Below are 22483 nucleotides of genomic sequence, written 5' to 3' on the forward strand. Positions count from 1 at the left end.
CCACGGCTGTATTTAATATTAGCTAAGACCCGGCACTTAAAAGTTTCTCTCGCAGTTTTGCTGAGTTTGTGCCAAACACCACCCTGACCATCTCATCTTCCTCTGCATAAGCACAGTCCTTCACCCGTGAATATTTAGCGGCAGTGTTTCTATTGGATTGCCGCTGACGGACGGCCTTATATGGGCAGGCAGTAAATTACTTCTGCCTACACGGGAAGTTGGAGAATTAGTGATGAGTAAGTGAGTCAGTCAGTGAGTGAGTGAGTGAGTGAGTCAGTGAGGGCTTTGCCTTTTATTAGTATAGATGCTGGTTATCCAACACTAGATGGCAGTGTGTGTATTAATAATTGCCCCCTTATTCTTAACAACTGGTTCTGCAGCCAAACGATTTCTATATATGAAAGTATGTATTGCTAGTTTCAGGGCTTGCAGCAGCATATCTATTGGTTAAGTCATGAGTGCGACTATTCAAAACTTTATTTTGACTTCTTTTTATCCATTCTAATATGGACATAGTTTTCACGTTTAACCATTGTCCTTTTGAATGACCCAACTATGCTTAAGCTTCAGCTCTTGGATGGGTGACTGGACTTTCTCCTTAAGCATTTTTTGATACAGAGCAGAATGCATGCCTCCTTCAAGTGTAGCAAGTCATCCAGTTCTTTAGGTAGCAAAGCATCCCAGCATAATGACAGTATCACCAACCATGTTTGATATGATATGATGTTCTTATCACCAATTCCATGTTTGCTTTATCCAGAACCTTTATTGACTCATGTGATGTCACCCAAAAAGTTCCACTTCTGTCTTATCAGACTATAGATTATTCGCCTAATAAGGGTTGGGGATCATTCACATGCTTCTTGACAAATGAGAGACAGACATTTATGTTGTTGCTAGCTGTGTTTTTAACCTCTCCAATGAACTACATTTTTGCCCAGTGTATTTTGAATGTACAGTCATGAACACTAACCTGTGCTGAGGCAGGAGAAGCCTGCCAGTTGTTTGGATTGTTTTAGGATCCTTTGTTACTTTCCGAGTGTTAGTATGCTGTGCCTTGGAGTATTTTCAGCCTATTTGCCAGTCCTGGGAAAATTGACTTCTGTTTCTATTTATTTATATTCTATTTATTTATACTAGGGGCTTCGCCCCCTGCTCGCTTCGATTGCCAACCCCTTACCAGGCCCCCCCGCAACCCAGCCCCCCCGCCTGCGCTACAGGCCGTTGTGAAGAGGGGGGGCTGAACACACCTCAAGGAGATGTAGCCGCCCCTCCGAAACCCCTCTTAAATGGTGATACAATGGGAAAAAAACAGTTGTTTTTTTTACTTCCTCTTTGCTCTATCAGCTACATGGCTTGCTGCTGCTGCCTGTTCCTCGTGATCTGCATTTTGTGTGGCGCTGCAATCGTTTAAAAGCCTGTACAGCACCTTCTTGTCCCCCAGACATCCTCAAACACTATGCAATTTCATTTTACTGTTCCGTTACTTCACCGAGTAATATTTTCCATTTGATTGTGCTAATGCGATCTTTACTCTCATTATTTGAGACTTTCTACTTCCATTATCTCTAACTTGCTCTGCATGTGGGACTTGCTTCCGAAGGTTGTAAGTATGATGTGTCTTGTCTGTCTCGCGGGATGTGAAAGAGTCTCTGTCTCTCTGTCTGTCTTCAAAAGATCTGTTCCAAAGATCTCTCTTCCAAAGATCACATCTCGTTGCAAGATTTTTTTTTTATAATCGAGAGATATATTCTACTTCTATTATGTTTTCAATTGAGATATTTTTGTTTTTGTAACCTATTTGAAACTAATGGCTATTGTTTTTTTAGTGATATCTTCCAGAATTATAGATTATGGCTTTATGTGCTTGTTGAATCTTTGTACTGGCAACTTGACTCTGATGTTAAGACTTACAGTAGGTGAGGTTTACATTAAGCAGGACCAACTGTTTTCAAACAACTGATTTAAATTACCCCTTCGATTAGTTTAACTAGGAAGTAGCTATTTTTTCACAGCTGTTACAGGTGTTGGACAACTTTGCTCATTAGATAAATGAAACAAATAGAACAATTCTTTTTTAATGGAAAATGAAGAGAAAATGTTTATTATATAATAGAATACAATGGTGACCAATGCTGCACATCATCAAACGATGTGGAAAAACATTCCATGAAAAACAAATCTGATGTTACTAGTGTTTCACAATCTACTTCTGTTATCCTGTCGTGGGCTCAAAATAATAATCACTGCACATCATAGATGGGAAACACATTTTCATAATTCTGCACTTTTGAATTGAAGACAGAACTCTTGACCAGTGAATAAGGGTCAATATATGTGAACCATATGAATTACATAAATATTCATATTAGCATGCCAGGAGCGAATGTGCAGAGTATAATTATCAAGTTATTTGATGGTGATGAATAAAAGAGGGCAGTTTTAAGACAGATTTTATGGTAGGCTCATTTCTTCGTACTTTGAATTATCAGTCTTTAGCAGTTCAATGTAAGTCTGTATTTGCAACCCTGTTACCACGTTGATTGTTTATAATTTTTCCTTTGCCATGTCCGTATCTCCTATACACCAGTTTTAAGGATTATTTGCATCTTATGATTAATTGTGCCTTAAATGTAAGCTGAAAAGAGCATAACATGCATGATGGAACTGTTAAAGCACTGTTAAGCAGCAAAATATGCAGCAGACTACAATCCATGAATATACAACTTGACCTATGACCATGAATGAAGCAAAATCTAAAACATTACATTTCCACAAATTATTGCAAAATGAACTGCTTCACACTTCACATATCTAAAGATTCAAGGCTGAGAGAAATCTTTTAGCAAGGTCTGACAGTTTTTGAGTATATAACATTGATCTCTCACATGTCAGGCTCTCTTGGTATGCAGGTATGCACCAGTATACATACATTATCTTCAGGCACTCCAGAGCTCAAACAGGAAAGTGGCAGTATGGAGTAGTGCAAACCATTTCTCGAGCCCTGGTGGCTAGAGCCACTGTTAACCTGCCGGCTATCCACCAGGTCCAAATAACAAAAGGGGGCAAGGGCTGAATGAATGCACAATTAACCACTCAGTGTGGCGCCTAGTCAAAATAAACCTTAAAGGAAAACTGAGTCAGAAAACACATGAGACCCTGTAAAATAATAATAATGATGAAATATTTATTACTTTCTACAAGGCGTTTCTTACTTTTTTAAGGAAGAAAAAGGTGCAATGCATCTGCACAGATAGATAAGAAAAAAGCCCCAGCTGCATCCAATCTAAAAACGATAGAAATGCCTTGTAAATAGTAGCAAATTTTCATTCATTCATTCATTCATTTTCCACCACTTATTCGAGACTAAGTTGCCTGGACAACAGTGGTAGCAGTGAGGTCCACACGTTCCTTTCCTCTGCAACACTTGCCAACTCATACTGTGGTATCCCAAGGCATTCCCAGACCATTTGGAAGATATAATCCTTCCCCCAAGCCCTGGTTCTTCTACCAGCTGGTTATGCCCCTAAAACCTCTACAGAGAGGCGTCTAGGAAGCATAAATATCAGATGCCCGACCCACCTTATTTGGCTCATTTGTGGAGGGTCTGCAGCTCTAATCCAAACCGCTCCCTGATGTCTCACCCAATCTCTAATAGAGAGCCCAGTCACCCTGCCACTTTCCAAACCTTCCCCATGTGTGTTGGACATCACAACCCAATGAAGCCAACAGGACTATGTTGTGTACAAAAAGCAACAATTCAATTCTAAAGCCACTGAACTGGACCCCCTCCCCTCTCTAGATGTGTCTTAATATCCTTTCCTTGAAAATCACAAACAGGATGAGAAACAAAGCTCAGCTCTGGTGGAGTCCCACACCCACTGGGAATGGTGCCAGTGTTTCTCCGAGTATGCAGGCACAGCTCTCACTGTGATTATACAGGGACCAAATAGTCCTTATTAAGGGTCCTGGAACACCATACTGTCCATGCACCCTCAACAGAATCCTTTGAGAAACATATTCATTCACCTGCTCTAACTTTAGAAAACACAAGTTGACCAATCGAGCATACAACCATGCCTCATCCAGGATCCTCATGAGGGACAGAGCTGGTCCACTGTTCCACAGTCTATTATTATTATTATTATTATTATTATTAGTATTATTTCACAGAGTTTAAGGTTTGTTGCGTATGCACTAACCCCTTTTCCTTATGTGGCTCAGGCGAGCAGGCTGTGACTTTAGCTGCCAAGACTTGAAGTTGGTTTGCTCTACATACCCCCAGCACAGCCAATCAGTGCCCTATTTGAATTTTTTTTTTTTGTATTTTGTTTGTAGGTTATTATTTTTCCTAAATCTTTTGTTTTTTGAGGCAGAATGGGGCAGCAGTTGACACTGCAGCCTCACATTAAAAGTCGCATTTTTGGCTACAATAATCAGTCCAACATAGTTGGCAGACACTTTTCTAGCCCTCTGGGACAATTAAAAGCCCACTGCACCATTATAATCCACTCAAACCTAGTTCCGTTCCTTCTTCCTTGTTGACTTAAAAATGCATTTCTCTGAGTTCATCGAAGTCCCTGAACATTTCTGCAATTTCACCAAACTATGTGGGGTTCTCTTATCACTAGTCACATACAGTTAGGTCCATAAATATTTGGACAGAGACAACTTTTTTCTAATTTTGGTTCTGTACATTACCACAATGAATTTTAAATGAAACACCTCAGATACAGTTGAAGTGCAGACTTTCAGCTTTAATTCAGTGAGTTGAACAAAAAGATTGCATAAAAATGTAAGGCAACTAAAGCATTTTTTGAACACAACCTTCATTTCAGGGACTCAAACGTAATTGGACAATTGACTCAAAGGCTATTTCATGGGCAGGTGTGTGCAAGTCCGTCGTTATGTCATATCAATTAAGCAGATAAAAGGCCTGGAGTTGATTTGAGATGTGGTGCTTGCATGTGGAAGATTTTGCTGTGAACAGACAACATGCGGTCAAAGGAGCTCTCCATGCAGATGAAAGAAGCCATCCTTAAGCTGCGAAAACAGAAAAAACCCATCTGAGAAATTGCTTCAATATTACGAGTGTCAAAATCTACAGTTTGGTACATCCTGAGAAAGAAAGCAAGCACTGGTGAACTCAGCAATGCAAAAGACCTGGCGCCCACGGAAGACAACAGTGGTGGATGATCGCAGAATCATTTCCATGGTGAAGAGAAACCCCTTCACAACAGCCAACCAAGTGAACAACACTCTCCAGAGGGTAGGCATATCGATATCCAAGTCTACTATAAAGAGAAGACTGCATGAAAGTAAATACAGAGGGTGCACTGCAAGGTGCAAGCCACTCATAAGCCTCAAGAATAGAAAGGCTAGATTGGACTTTGCTAAAGAACACCTAAAAAAGCCAGCACAGTTCTGGAGAAACATTCTTTAGACAGATGAAACCAAGATCAACCTCTACCAGAATGATGGCAACAAAAAAGTATAGAGAAGGCGTGGAACAGCTCATTATCCAAAGCATAGCACATCATCTGTAAAACACGGTGGAGGCAGTGTGATGGCTTGGGCATGTATGGCTGCCAGTGGTACTGGGACACTAGTGTTTATTGATGATGTGACACAGGACAGAAGCAGCCGAATTCTGAGGTGTTCAGAGACATACTGTCTGCTCAAATCCAGCTAAATGCAGTCAAATTAATTGGGCGGTGTTTCATGATACAGATGGACAATGACCCAAAACATACAGCCAAAGCAACCCAGAAGTTTATTAAAGCAAAGAAGTGGAAAATTGTTGAATGGCCAAGTCAGTCACCTGATCTTAACCCAATTGAGCATGCATTTGACGTATTGAAGACTAAACTTCGGACAGAAAGGCCCACAAACAAACAGCAACTGAAAGCCGCTGCAGTAAAGGCCTGGCAGAGCATTCAAAAGGAGAAAACCCAGCATCTGGTGATGTCCATGAGTTCAAGACTTCAGGCTGTCATTGCCAGCAAAAGGTTTTCAAGCAAGTATTAGAAATGAACATTTTATTTCCAGTTACAGTATTTAATTTGTCCAATTACTTTTGAGCCCCTGAAATGAAGGGATTGTGTTAAAAAAATGCTTTAGTTGCCTCATATTTTTATGCAACCTTTTTGTTCAACCCACTGAATTAAAGCTGAAAGTCTGCATTTTAACTGCATCTGAGTTGTTTCATTTAAAATTCATTGTGGTAATGTACAGAACCAAAATTAGAAAAATGTTGTCTCTGTCCAAATATTTATGGAACTAACTGTATCAAGAATTTATAGGAAAGGCACGCATTTTTGCAGTTTGTGCAGCGAAGAGGTTGTGCATCAGTCACAGTCACAGGAAACTACCGGACATTGTTGAACTACCTTGGTTAATCCCCAAACCCAGATACAAACAGGCTGAGACACAAGTTCAAAACAGCACACGCTTTATTCTTCAGTGGAGAAGCGTTTTTTCCTTAGCTCCCAACTTCACAGCGCAGTACAGTACACAAGCACCAAATAGTATGACACAAAGTCCTTTCTTCTTTCTCTCTCATCTTCACCTCCACTCCTCCTCGCAGCTTTGTCCTCCATCTCCCGACTCTGGCTTGTCGAATAGTGTCCAACCCAGAAGTGCTTCTGTTTTTCCACCTACGAAGTCTGTAAGCATTTCCGGGTTAGGCGTAAAATGCCAAGCCACATGGCTCCTCCAGTTTTACAACATGCTCTGGCGGCACCTGCGGTACCCAAAAGGGCTAAGATAAAGAACTTCAAGTCTCATAGTGCCCTTTGGCAATGCATATGTATGTGTGTGTGTGCTGTGAATTACTACTGTATGGAATACATTTAGTTTATATACAGGTGCCGGTGATAAAATTAGAATTGCATGACAAAGTTAATTTATTTCAGTAATTCCATTCAAAAAGTGAAACTTGTATATTAGATTCATTCATTGCACACAGACTGATGTATTTCAAATGTTTATTTCTTTTAATTTTGATGATTATAACTGACAACTAATGAAAGTCCCAAATTCAGTATCTCGGAAAATCAGAATATCAATTAAGACAGATGCAAAAAAAGGATTTTTAGAAATGTTGGCCAACTGAAAGGTATGAACATGAAAAGTATGAGCATGTACAGCACTAAATATTTAGTTGGGGCTCCTTTGGCCTGGATTACTGCAGCAATGTGGCGTGGCGTGGCATGGAGTTGATCAGTCTGTGGCACTGCTCAGGTGTTATGAGATCCCATGTTGCTCTGATAGTGGCCTTCAGCTCTTCTGAATTGTTGGGTCTGGCATATTGCATCTTCCTCTTCACAATAAAAATCTATGGGGTTAAGGTCAGGCGAGTTTGCTGGCCAATCAAGAACAGGGATACCATGGTCCTTAAACCAGGTACTGGTAGTTTTGGCACTTTGTGCAGGTGCCAGGTCTTGTTGGAAAATGAAATCTGCATCTCCATAAAGTTCGTCAGCAGCAGGAAGCATAAAGTGCTCTAAAACTTCCTGGTAGACGGCTGCGTTGACCTTGCACCTCAGAAAACACAATGGACCAACACCAGCAGATGACATGGCACCCCAAACCATCACTGACTGTGGAAACTTTGCACTGGACCTCAAGCAACGTGGATTCTGTGCCTCTCCTCTCTTCCTCCAGACTCTGGGACCTTGATTTCCAAAGGAAATGCAAAATTTACTTTCATCAGAGAACATAACTTTGGACCACTCAGCAGCAGTTTTGTCTTTAGCCCAGGTGAGACGCTCTGACGTTGTCTCTTGGTCAAGAGTGGCTTGACACAAGGAATGCGACAGCTGAAACCCATGTCTTGCATACGTCTGTCTGTGGTGGTTCTTGAAGCACTGACTCCAGCTGCAGTCCACTCTTTGTGAATCTCCCCCACAGTTTTGAATGGGTTTTGTTTCACAATCCTCTCCAGGGTGCGGTCATCCCTATTGCTTGTACACTTTTTTCTACCACATCTTGTCCTTCTCTTCACCTCTCTATTAATGTGCTTGGACACGGAGCGCTGTGAACAGCCAGCCTCTTTAGCAATGACCTTTTGTGTCTTGTCCTCCTTGTGCAAGGTGTCAATGGTCATCTTTTGGACAACTGTCAAGTCAGCAGTCTTCCCCATGATTGTGTAGCCTACAGAACTATAGACTGAGAGACCATTTAAAGGCTTTTGCAGGTGTTTTGAGTTAATTAGCTAATTAGAGTGTGGCACCAGGTGTCTTCAATATTGAACCTTTTCATAATATTCTAATTTTCCGAGATACTGAATTTGGGACTTTCATTAGTTGTCAGTTATAATCATGAAAATTAAAAGAAATAAACATTTGAAATACATCAGTCTGTGTGTAATGAATGAATCTAATATACAAGTTTCACTTTTTGAATGGAATTACTGAAATAAATTAATTTTGTCATGATATTCTAATTTTATGACCGGCACCTGTACTTGTGAATATTTTTGGTTTATTCAATTAGTTAATATCATCAAGAGAAAATGGGTATAATCAAAGAGAAATGGAATGGTAATTTACTAGGATACTACATTTTTTGTGACAAGCATGACGTCATAGCTCAAATTATTAGCTTAAAATTGAAATTGAGAGATGTGCTTAATACTCGCTGATAAAACTTTTTTGTGTTTTGGCAGGTTTACTTCCCAGAATGGGGTTGGATGTGCATTGATGCCTCGGACCCTTGCAAAGGCAACTGGCTGCGGTATGTGAATTGGGCACGATCAGCCCAAGAACAGAACCTTTTCCCTCTGGAGATCAACAGGGCCATTTACTACAAAGTATTAAAGGTAGCAGTGCCCTATGACACCACTTTCCCATGCAATTTTGCCTTCTTCGTAGCATTTTAAGCGAGCTAAATGAACAAATATTATGATACAGTTTATAATTAAATAAGTTGCAGGAAGTTACTGCAGGCCAAAGTATATATATTTATTGGAAACAGACTACAGTCATGCAATGATTTATGGCTGACCGAGATGAGGCGATTTGTACTTAGGACTGTGAACCATAGGAAAACACTAGGGTAGTAATGTACTGGAAATTGCCAAAACCAGCCATAGTTATAAATCTTTCATTATTATTATTATTATAATTATTATTATTATTATTATTATTTTACAGGGTTTCATATGTTTATGAATCTTGGGAGAGCCCTTCAAGGTTTGTTTTGATCAGTGGTACTCTACATGGGTAATTCTTATGCATTTGGCCCACATCACCTTCCTTACACCAGTGTTTCTCAACCTTTATTGCACTGCGATCCAGTTTTTACCTTTTTTAAAGTGATTACAACCCAGTAGCAGCAATTGCAAACCACCGCCTTGGTAAAACAAGTGCCATCAGGGGTCACCACTTGATGAAACAAACTCTCATAGTAATTGGGAAATATAATGTGCAGTACTGCCAATTACTTAAACAATCCACCGCAACCCATTATGATCCATGCAAAAATTAACAATTTGAACCCGGGTTGCAAACCAGTTGTTGAGAAACACTGGCTTAGGCAAACCAGGGCAATCCATTCACGAACCACCAACAGCAACACGTTACCCATCTGCTGCATTACCTGGTGTTTGAGAAACCCGGCATATGTCATTCTAGTGACCAACACCAGACCCACAGAGCTTCAGCTGCAATGACCTGTACACCTTGTGACTGACATACAGCTAATTTCACATACAAGCCAAATGGCTGGACTCAGATGGAGCCATAAGTCAGCGCATGACTGTATTGTTGTTTATGTACAAACAGTATACAGTATAACTCATGTGTTGTATTATCATTTTTCCTGCCATGTTTTCTGTACCCTGACTGTGTTTTGTGATGTGCATCGGTTCACTTAATGATTTCATAACAAATCTTATTTCTAAAATTGTGAAGAAAAGCCTTAAGCTTCTTTTTCAAACTAAACCTTCCATGGCTTAGTGCAAAATAACTGACAACAGTTTATTTTTGCATTGATTATTTGATTTTATATTCACATTTTAATTTTAAGTGCTTTCTTAAAACTTTAATTCCTCAAATTTAGCAAAAGGGTAACCTAGTAAGCTATATGTCACCAGAAAAACTTTCCAGTTTGCATTAGAAAGAAAAAATTCATTCAGTTTCTGGGATTACATAAAACAGTACAGGGTCATTGAGACCTGAAGGATATACTGACAGTATTTCATCCAAGGCAGGAATCAGTCTTATGTGAGAAAGTACTCTTTGAATAGTGCATATTTAATCCACTCACATCAGACTGGTTTAGAATTTCCAGTTTAACTAACCAGCATGTCTATGGGATGAAGATAAAAGCCTAAGTGCCAAATGAGTAGTCATTCAGGTATAATAAGAATGTGCAAACTCAATGCAGACAGTGCCCTGGCCATTAGTTGAACCTGGTATTTGATTTTTGAGATAATAAAAAGTAAGCTAAAGTGTGCACTTTTTGACATAGCTGTTTAGATACCACTTCAATACTGTGGAGGCAAGTAACTAATCCAAGGCTGAGCAGAGCATGTCTGTATTTTTTCAAATCATATACAGTATGTAGGAGAATGGAGCACCAAGAAACTCTTATAGCTTTCTCAGAGGTACAAAGTTGTTAGTTAATTTTATATATGAGTAAAAATATCTTGTCTCACATAGACAAAGGGAGAATTTAAGCCTATCTAAAGGCCAAGGTTATTTTTAATAAATCAAACACCCATGAACAAAAAGACAACTCACAGCTGCAAATAGTTACAACTTCAAGGTCATATTAAGTTCACAGCACAGTTAAGTAAATTTGTAATATGTGTTAGACAATAGTATTGCCAAGTTTCACAGAAGATATTCACATATTCATAATAAGATCTAACATTACTGTAAGAGTATCATCTTAGCAATAATACTATGGATAGATGCAGAGTAGAGTGTATGTTTTGTGTGTAGTAGTCAAAAGAGGGACTACACTTTGTGAACATCAAATGTCCCAGGTTATAGTTTTTTTGCTGCTTACTTTGTATTTTATCTCATTTTCTCTGTATCTTATGTAGGGCTACAAATGCCTCTTTGTAAAAAGAGTGGATAATGACCCACTATACAGTAAGCATAGAGATTATAAAATAAATAGTTACTTATTTCTTATATGGCAACTAAAATATAAATTGTGTCTAATGCAGACAAATTTGCCTTGACTTCTCCCATGATCAGCCCTTAGGCAGCAGAACAGAAGATGTTCCAGTTTTAAGGTTGTGGCTTATAGCATATTGTATTCTTTGTGTTATATGTTTTTGCTGTCTTTTTGTCTTAAATAATCTGTGATGTCATTTACCAATATTACGTAGAAATGAGTATGTGCAATAAATATTTACAGTCATTAATTCTGCTGTTCTGCCTTCATTCAAAGCATTCCACACTCTCTATTTATTCTGTTTACGTATAATAATAATAATAATAGTACATTTTATTTATACGGCACACAAAGTTACAAAAGATAAGGTGCTTTACTATTTGAAAAAAAAGTCTTAAGTAAAAAATAATAAATAAGTTTCAATAAAATAGCAAAAATTATTTTTTAAATACTTTGTACAATACCAAGATATAAATCAAAAATGAAACTTCCAGGAGGGGATATCAACTAGAGTAGAAATCAATTGCTGTGCATGGCCAAAAGTACAGCAAAAAAGACAAAACTTTAAATTAATTTTAAAAACAGAAAATATTGCAGAAACTAGATTGTGGAAGTTTGTTCCATAAACATGGACCAGCAAAGCAGAAGGCATGCTCACCATTGTACATACTTGTAGAACAACCAAAGTGGTAGATGATTCATACCTGAGTGAACCAAAAGAAAGATCTTGTAATGCTTCCTCTGTTCTATAAGCAAACAGTTTAAGGGTAATGACACTAGAGTAATATGATTGTATTTGTAAATGTATGTTTTCTAAGAACATACATTGTGGGAATTTCTGAACTGTTCTAGGCAGAAAAGTTACAATAGCCAAGGTTGGATGATATGAAGACATGAAGCAGCTAATCTTTTCTTTAGCATTTAAGGATAAGATCATCAAAGTTTTGATAAATTCCTGTTGTAATATCAAGAAGTTTTTGCAAAGGGAAGCAAGTTGACTTTGAAATGAAATTGTAATGTCAATTTTGACCATTATATTTGTTGTCATAGAAGACAAAGAAATTTGGTGAAAAAAGTAGTAGTATAAGGGTCATTTTTGTCATTTTTATTGGGAAGGAGTTCAGAAGTAAGATTTGCTGCTTTCCATCTACATATAATAGTTACTTATCTGGCTCTGAATGTCATCCGGACATTGAGTTGTTTGACAGAGAACAATATGAGCATTGAAAGAAGTCTGAAAATGAATCTGTATATCATTATCAGACCACTGAATTTATCTATTAGGCTGATGCAAGATTTTCCCATGGGTATCAAATACCTCAAAAATAAGATTAGTCCATGTACTAACCCTTAATAAACTCTAAAGGACACAAGATTAAGGTCTGTTTTATGTTTCCTTAGGGGGACATTTTTTATCCAACCCTTGAGTTAACAAGAGAACTATTCTGTATGTCACCAAGAATGAATCAGTCAGGGATGACGGTCCCTCACTCTCTCTCTCTTTCTCACAGGAGCTGTTCACCTTGAGATGGTAGAGGTGGAACACATTTGTACTGAATGAAACCTCATTCAGATGTGGCCACTTGACTTGTGGCATGGCTTTTCGTGCTTAGCAGTTTGGTTCCGGCCTTTGCTGTGCATAAGTGCCAGCCAATTACACAAAGGCAGTACCAGAAACTCCAGTGGCTTTAAGGTGTTGGAGTAAAATGCCACAATCAACAGTGTCAAAAGGAGCATTCAAATCTAATAATTTGAGTAAAACTGAAGACTGAATTCTGTTGGCATAAGGAGGCCTTTGATAATCCTAATCCTTGAGATGGTAGAGGTGGAACACATTTGTACTGAATGAAACCTCATTCAGATGTGGCCACTTGACTTGTGGCATGGCTTTTCGTGCTTAGCAGTTTGGTTCCGGCCTTTGCTGTGCATAAGTGCCAGCCAATTACACAAAGGCAGTACCAGAAACTCCAGTGGCTTTAAGGTGTTGGAGTAAAATGCCACAATCAACAGTGTCAAAAGGAGCATTCAAATCTAATAATTTGAGTAAAACTGAAGACTGAATTCTGTTGGCATAAGGAGGCCTTTGATAATCCTAATCAGTGGTTTAAAGTAACAAATTACATATATTATTATTGTTGTACTTGGATATGATGTGTAGGGAATCGCACTTTTTATTGTATTTTTACCCATTAAAAAGTGTATTATTTAATAACAATTCTCCTGTGTTACCTTCTCAGCATGGGTCATTACAAAGTACAATTAATTGCTTATGTTCAGAATGACCAATTAAACTAATACTGCACCCAAAAATCTTTGGGGGTGTAACCCATGATAATGGAGTACCGTGTGTTTTAGTAAATAATGCAATGGTTGTGCAGTTCTCTCCAACTATGTAAGTAAATGCACTATATTGCAATATAACGGCTCAGTATATTGACCAAGAAGTCAGTACGTATTGTAAACGCCCCCAACCTTAAATTTAACGTGCAATGACTTTATGTTTATTGTAAATAGAGATACCTGTGCAATCGAATGTGCAGTGGAAAGCTCTTAGTATAGTAACAGCAGCACAATACAATACGTCACTAGCCAAATTTAGTAGAGCCATTCAGTTGCACAGACATAAAACAAAGCATTAATTTTTTCGTTTTCCCAAAAAACTGTGGAGTTATATGCATACATAAACTCTTCCTCAAACACATAGAAGTAAGTTGTTTTTTAATTAGTTGAGTTGTTTAAAATAATATAGGATAAATTATAAAATTATAGTTTTTATTTAAAGGTAGTACAGTAAAATTCTGATACACCAGTATTGATGTCCAAAAGGATAAGCTACAGTAATATGCAAGAGCATTTTAAAAGAGATGTTCCCCTTCAGTGCATAATGCATAAGTGAGGTGCAATGGTATATTTAGTAGAAATTTTCTGTATAAGAAAATGGGCACTTGTAAAGATTTTAGCCTTAGCTTTTGAGCAATGCATTTGTTTCCCTGGCTGCAGTTAATTGTGACTATAGTGAGAATTGTGATGGTAAGTGCATATGGCCTCCCATTTGTGCTCATGCAACATGTACATCTTCTTACCACTGACTTTATATTAATGATACACATAACCAGCAGCTGACACAGTGCTGTATTAATCTAAGCACAAATTCTAAGTAAGAGTTGACAAATTATCTATAGTACCTGCAGACTTTAAGATTTGTAGTTCAGATCAGCAGTGATTTATGACCCTTTTAGTTTGAGAAAATTCTTGCTTCACTTGCCATATACAGTACTCAATTTCTAGTTGTGTAGGTACAGTGCATCCGGAAAGTATTCACAGCGCATCACTTTTTCCACATTTTGTTGTGTTACAGCCTTATTCCAAAATGGATTAAATTAATTTTCTTTCCTCAGAATTCTACACACAACACCCCATAATGACAACATGAAAAACATTTACTTGAGGTTTTTGCAAATTTACTAAAAATAAAAAAAACTGAGAAAGCACATGTACATAAGTATTCACAGCCTTTGCTCAATACTTTGTCGATGCACCTTTGGCAGCAATTACAGCCTCAAGTCTTTTTGAATATGATGTCACAAGCTTGGCACACCTATCCTTGGCCAGTTTCGCCCATTCCTCTTTGCAGCACCTCTCAAGCTCCATCGGGTTGGATGGGAAGCGTCGGTGCACAGCCATTTTAAGATTTCTCCAGAGATATTCAATCGGATTCAAGTCTGGGCTCTGGCTGGGCCACTCAAGGACATTCACAGATTTGTCCTGAAGCCACTCCATTGATATCTTGGCTGTGTGCTTAGGGTCGTTGTCCTGCTGAAAGATGAACTGTCGCCCAAGTCTGAGATCAAGAGCGCTCTGGAGCAGGTTTTCATCCAGGATGTCTCTGTACATTGCTACAGTCATCTTTACCTTTATCCTGACTAGTCTCCCAGTTCCCGCCGCTGAAAAACACCCCCACAGCATGATGCTGCCACCACCATGCTTCACTGTAGGGATGGTATTGGCCTGGTGATGCGCAGTGCCTGGTTTCCTCCAAACGTGACGCCTGGCATTCACACCAAAGAGTTCAATCTTTGTCTCATCAGACCAGAGAATTTTGTTTCTCATGATCTGAGAGTCCTTCAGGTGCCTTTTGGCAAACTCCAGGCGGGCTGCCATGTGCCTTTTACTAAGGAGTGGCTTACGTCTGGCCTCTGGAGCTCTGACAGAGTGACCATTGGGTTCTTGGTCACCTCCCATCTCCCCCCATCGCTCAGTTTAGATGGCCAGCCAGCTCTAGGAAGAGTCCTGGTGGTTTCAAACGTATTCCACTTACGGATGATGGAGGCCACTGTGCTCATTGGGACCTTCAAAGCAGCAGAAATTTTTCTGTAACTTTCCCCAGATTTGTGCCTCGAGACAATCCTGTCTCGGAGGTGTACAGACAATTCCTTTGACTTCATGCTTGGTTTGTGCTCTGACATGAACTGTCAACTGTGGGACCTTATATAGACAGGTGTGTGCCTTTCCAAATCATGTCCAATCAACTGAATTTATCACAGGTGAACTCCAATTAAGCTGCAGAAACATCTCAAGGATGATCAGGGGAAACAGGATGCACCTGAACTCAATTTTAAGCTTCATGGCAAAGGCTGTGAATACTTATGTACATGTGCTTTCTCAATTTTTTGATTTTTAATAAATTTGCAAAAACCTCAAGTAAACGTTTTTCACGTTGTCATTATGGGGTGTTGTGTGTAGAATTCTGAGGGAAAAAATGAGTTTAATCCATTTTGGAATAAGGCTGTAACACAACAAAATGTGGAAAAAGTGATGCGCTGTGAATACTTTCCGGATGCACTGTATGTATACTGTATATGTGAAGTTTATCTATGGCATCTTACAAATACCAAGTAATGTATGAAGAATAGTTGATGAAATGTAAGTAAATAAAACAGAACAGTATATTAACAAATGATAAATGATGAGTGACACTGGCCATAAGTATCTGAATATACTGTACATATACTGTAACTATTATATGATTACCAGTTCAATGTGATAAATGCTACCACTGGATATACAATATATCTCAAACAACAAAATAATATTCACTCATGTATTTCATTCACATAATCACTTTTTATTGTGTCGAATAATCATAATTTCCTGAAATTTGGCATCACTAAGATTGCATCTCTCAGGCCTAAATATCTTGTCAGCAATACTGAAAACACGTTCCTCAGGAGCAGAGAGGCAGGAATCGCTAGATACTGATATGTATTTTGAGCCAAACAGAGGCATCTTTACAATCAAACTCACAGAAAATCTCCAATCTCACACCTTGAATTGGTTTTCATTTATACTCATAGGTTATGAATTTTTACCTTGCATGGAATTCTAGTAAATATTGTTTCAATCTAATTTGAGAAGACAATTTGCAGTGTGACACATACAAATGAGAAAATAAAATTTTATATTTTACTCCATAATTTCATATTTTACTGCATAATGTATAAAACATACATTACTCTTGTATTTCTTTTATATGTTTGTGAGTTATGTGATTAATAGTATTTAATGTTCTGTAAACTATTTAGCAAATCAAGTCACATTATCTTAAAAAGTGGAATTTCATGCAATTTATTTGAATTCAATTCAATTTTCTGACATTTGAATTCAATTCCAGTTCCATTTCCCTTCAGCTTCATACAATTCTAATTCCAGTTCCAATTCAAAGAAGCGAATTGGAATTTGCTATGCATTCTCAATTCAGTTCATTAATGGCCCCAACCCTGGAGAAAGCAAAGTAATAGATTGACAGGACATCTTAACGTTAAGAGACATAATTGTGTATGGAAGCAAATAGAAGAAGGAAAAAAAAGAATAAACCTAGTGAGAGCATAATAGCAGTTAAGAGTATACCAAGGCGTGTTAAAGTTTAATTAGCTTTTGATATTGAAAGAAGGTTAGCAGTTGTAAAATAGTTGATGTAGTTGTTTTCAGTTTATACTGAGTTTAAATTCTTAATTTTAAAACATCAAAAACTTTTATCCAGATAAATATAAAAATGAGACCAATATAATGCCAGTGTTGTTTGATTTTGCAGCTTATCCACCACCATGAGTAACTGGTCACTGAATTGACTCCCATTCAGAAAAGCAGAGATAGGAGGGGCACAGTCAGACATAACCGTACTATCCATGGACATCAACTACAGAGTTAGAGGTTGTGAAATGATAATCAAACCAGTTAGCTGTTAGTGGGTTTTTTTTCCCATTCCAATCCTCTTTTATTTTGTTACAATATTTATAACGTAAAGGATTATCATTATTTTAGACACAAAACAAAATTAGAGTAGCCTCTTGGGACAGGGCTCCCTGTTCCCTTTACATTTGTGACATCATAGTTGGGTCAGATCACTAAAAAATTTGTTTTGGACTGCTTCATATTTATAGCTACTGGTCTTGGAAAGGTTTCTGGTTCCTGGATTTCTGAAATACTGAGAGAAAATTAAATGACTGAATGATCACGTTACACCGTTATCCATGCCTGGTGTACCTTTCTAATTATTCCCAGAAAGTCACGTGCTTAACCTACGCATTTGACAATGTTCAACTGTTTTCAGGAACTTGTAGATCTGAACAGTGACTCTGATACCTCAGTAATAAGGAAACCCATCTTGCTTCTAAACTTGCTCAGAGTAGAAGGGAAGTAATGATATTCTAGTAAGGTGTGCTTTCTTCCTTGTCCTGAGGTGGGATAACCTCTTGGATATATGTATAGGCTTCTAAACATAGCTGGGGTGTATCCAGTTCTCATTGTGTATATTTGTAAAAATTACATACCTAAGGGTAGCCTGTCACTTCTGCATTACATATTTAAGTTCTATCCATGCTATGTGCTAATCCAGTTAAGCTACATAATATTTATGAAAAATTAAAAAATTATTAAATCATAAAAATTAACACATGGCTCAAATATTGGTGTGTGATAGAGGGTTATAGGTTTATAGGATTTGGGACTGTTTTTGGAACAAACAGGATATACTATGCCGTGACAAGTTACAATTAAACTAGAGCCACTGATCTGTTGGTAAAACAATTAAATAAGTTAGTCAGTGTCTGTTTAAATTAGGGAATGGGTGAAAGGCTGCTGGGCATTTAGGACAGGCTAAATTTAAAGGTTCCCTAAGGAAATCAAAAGTATCAGTAATAAAAGTATAAAATATTACTTTGAAATTACTAGAGTACAGAAAAGATAAAATCAGTAATATACTGAAAAACACTAAATCTAAAATTATTAAAAATCATAATCCACTTCAAGTTACAAGTACCTGTACATATATATTGTGTTATAGCAGTAATGGAAACTGGATAAATCCTAGAAATATATTTATAATATAAATAGAAATACATTATTTAGAAAATAGTCACAAAAAACAAAGGAGAGAGTAATAATCAGAAAGGACTTAACTTTGAATCTGCTTCAAACAGGAGATGACCACCTTGAGATAAAAGATATTTGAATTTAACAAGAAAGTGGCAAAGGACTGAGGCCTGATATTGAAAATGCATTATGTATACCAAATAGAGAAAATGTCAGTGTATATATACAACAGTGAAATAAATTAAAAGAATGCAAAATAAATAAAAATGATTATCATTGTGGGCGGCACGGTGGCACAGTGGGTAGCGCTGTTGCCTCACAGTTAGTAGACCCGGGTTCGCTTCCGTGCGTGGCATTTGCATGTTCTTCCCTGTGTCTGCGTGGGTTTCCTCCGGGAAATCCAGTTTCCTCCCACAGTCCAAAGACATGCAGGTTAGGTGGATTAGAGATTCCGAATTGGCCCTAGTGTGTGTGAGGGTGTGTGCGCGCCCTGCGGTGGGCCGGTGCACTGCCTGGGGTTTGTTTCCTGCCTTGTGCCCTGTGTTGGCTGGGATTGGCTCCAGCAGACCCCCATGATATAGCGGGTTGGATAATGGATGGATGGATTATCGCTGTCTCACATGAAGATGCCCTATAAAACAAACCCAGTTTGTAATTTTTAGACTGACACAAAAAGTTAGAAACTGGTTGATAACAGCATGCCTGATTTAAGTAAGGGGTCTAGTTAAAAACCTGCTGCTATTTGAATAGCCACAAACTTGACCTTAATGAATACCACACCACAGTATAACAATTTTTTTCTGACATTTCCAAACATGTTTGAAACTTTCTAAATAAATGTTCAGCATGTAATGATGTGACCACAGTAAGATAACTATAACATCATCCATCTATTGTAGAACCTACATAACAAAACATTCATTACATTACAACTTATTTCTGTATAGCGTTTTTTACTGAGTGCAGAAGCAGAACACTGTAAAAAATTCTCTGTTAAAATACAAGTATACTGTAAATTATACTAATTACTAAATACAGAACTAGTGCACATAAAAATACAGATTTGTTAAAACACACAGAGAAATAAGGTAGACACTACTTTAATAATAAATGGAAACCAACAATATCTGTCAATTAATTACTTGATGAACTATAAGTTGACAACAGAATAGATTGAAATTGTACAAGAGAAAGTAAAAAATAAAGTTAGACACAGCACAGTCCTGGAGACCTCAGTGAAGTAGTCACCTACCCCCTCCTGGGCATCCTATAGTGGAGTCTGTGCCTGGCCATCCAGTCTGATGAGAGAATCTTTCCATCCAACGATTCCAAAGCTTCTTTATCAGAGATGACTTTTGCAAATGCAGGAGATCAGCCTGGCAGGAGAGCTTTGCCACCAAGTGCCACATGCAGATACCAAGAAGAGAAACATAATAGAGTAGGGTTAGGAATGGTTTTAAATATTGTTTTACTTATTTTTCTGGACAAATGACTAACAAACAGAAATGCAGTATACAGAGTTACAGTGGCAGGCAAAAGTTTGGGCACCCTTGCCTAAAATGTTTGTTTCTGTGAATAGTTAAGTGAGCAGTGGATGCTCTTCCAGACCTCAACTTCACCTACACAGTTCCTGTTAACTTCCATTTCTTAATAACATTACGAACTAAGGAAACAGGTACCTGAAAATGTTTTGCTATCTTCTTGCAGCCTTCTCCTGCTTTGTGAGTATTATTTATTTTATTTTTCAGCTTGGTATGCAGCTGCTTAAGAGGAGCCCATGGCTTTTGATTGTTGGGACAAGGATTGAGGAGTCAGATAATTTATACAGCTTTGCAATTTGCATCACCTGGGGTTTCCTAATGATAACTGTGAATAAGTCATAGCCCTAATGTGCTAAGTAAGGTCTGAGACCCTGGTAAAATTTTATCTTCCTGTATAAAATGCTGAAAAAAATGTGTCATCTTTAAATATATGTTTTTGGCGATCATTTCATCTTCTGCTCACTTAACTATTCACAGTAATATACATTTTCAGCAAGGGTGCCCAAACTTTTGCATGCCACTGTAATCAGTAGCTCAAGGCAAGGTATGTTAGACTATAGTAGTGAGTCTTTGGCCTGGATTTAAAAACTGAGACTGAAGTGGCATCATTCCACAGCTTCAGGGCCTTGTAACTAAAAGCTTGACCCCACAGTGTTATTTTATTAATCCTTGGTATCTTTAGTAAGCCCGCATTTTGAGATAACAATGTGTGTGTTTTTTTTTTGTTAGTAGTAATGAGTTCAAGTAAGTAAACAAGGCCTTGGCCAATTAAGGTTTATAAAAGGAGGATTTTGAAATCAGTGTAAGGACTTGAGAAGTTGAGTACAGTGATCCCTCCCTATATCGAGCTTCGACTCTCGCGGCTTCACTCCATCGCGGATTTTAAATGTAAGCATATCTAAATAGATATCACGGATTTTTCGCTGGTTCGCGGATTTCTGCGGACAATGGGTCTTTTAATTTATGCTACATGCTTCCTCAGTTGGTTTGCCCAGTTGATTTCATACAAGGGACGCTACTGGCAGATGGCTGAGAAGCTACCCAATCAGAGCACATATTACATATTAAATAAAACTCCTCAATGATATACGATGTGCTTCCCGTGCAGTGCTTGATTGTTTGCTTTTCTCTGTCTCTCTCATTCTCTCTGCCTGACGGAGGGGGTGTGAGCAGAGGGGCTGTTTGCACAGAGGCTGTTTGCCTAGGTGATACGGATGCTCCTCTAAAAAATGCCGCTTTATCGCGGTGCTTCGGCAAACTTAAAAGCACACGTATTGATTTTTTGATTGTTTGCTTTTCTCTCGCGCTCTCTCTCTGACATTCTCTGCTCCTGACACGCATTCTTTGAAGAGGAAGATATGTTTGCATTCTTTTAATTGTGAGAAAGAACTGTCATCTCTGTCTTGTCATGGAGCACAGTTTAAACTTTTGACTAAAGGGTGTTATTTCATGTCTAGAGGGCTCTAATAATGTTAACAGTGTGGGAGAGTTTATAAGGGCTTAAAATATATAAAAATAACCATACAAACATATGGTTTCTACTTCGCGGATTTTCATCTATCGCGGGGGGTTCTGGAACGCAACCCCTGCGATTGAGGAGGGATTACTGTAATTTGTTAGTATTTTCTGGTTCTTGTAATAGTTCTTGCCTCAGCATTTTGAATTAACTAAAAACTTCATAAAGAATGATTAGAAAACCAGTGAATAACAGGTTGCAGTAGACAATAATATTAGAAATAAATGCAAGAAATAATTTCTCAGTATCCTGCATATGTAGATAAATCTTAATCTTTCCAAATTTCTAAGATATTTTAGATAGTTTTGTAATGTGTGCTTTTAAATTTCATTCTTGTTTCAAAGGTAACACCTAACTTGGGTGCTAATGTAGTAAAACTAATGGTGATTAATATCACTGATTCACTTGAGTTAAAGACTGAAAGAATGTTGTTGCAGTGCATCATTTCCTTCTGTATATTCAGAGACAAGTAGTTCTCATCCATCCACTCCTTTAATTCACTGATACAGTTAATTAAGGACAGCATCAGAGAAACATGGTTTTCTCCAAAAGAATGGCATATTTGGGTGCCATCCACATGCGAGTGAAAATGAATGTTATGTTTTCTAATGGTAGTTCCCAAAGGAAGCATTTAAAGTTAAAACAGTAAAGGTCCCAGTACAGAGCCCTGTGGAACACCTTATGTAACGTCTGAGTATAATAATCAAGTACTGTCAGCACATTTCTGTATCCACTGGAATCAATGTGAGAGAACTAAACCGGGTAGGCACAGTGCCAGTGAATCCAAAATAAATTTTTAGGCTGTGTAGCAAGATAAAATAGTTAAAGATTCTGCACTCAAATCTAACAGCATAATTACTGTGGAATTTCCTTCATCAGAGGATATAACAATTGTTTTCAACATGAGTTAGTATTGTTGCTATAC

The 22483-nt window shown here is 38.0% G+C and overlaps 1 protein-coding gene across 1 annotated transcript in view; it reads left to right on the forward strand.

Annotated features, from left to right (window-relative positions):
- prdm2b (PR domain containing 2, with ZNF domain b) overlaps nt 1-22483 on the forward strand; it is a 232163-nt gene that overhangs the window by 135370 nt on the left and 74310 nt on the right. Inside the window, exon 5 of the mRNA XM_039755847.1 lies at nt 8669-8821. Within this exon, the coding sequence (XP_039611781.1) occupies nt 8669-8821 (153 nt within the window). The remainder of the gene's footprint in view (nt 1-8668; nt 8822-22483) is intronic.

This window comes from Polypterus senegalus, chromosome 6 (assembly GCF_016835505.1).
Source record: "Polypterus senegalus isolate Bchr_013 chromosome 6, ASM1683550v1, whole genome shotgun sequence".
Classification (NCBI taxonomy): Eukaryota; Metazoa; Chordata; class Cladistia; order Polypteriformes; family Polypteridae; genus Polypterus; species Polypterus senegalus.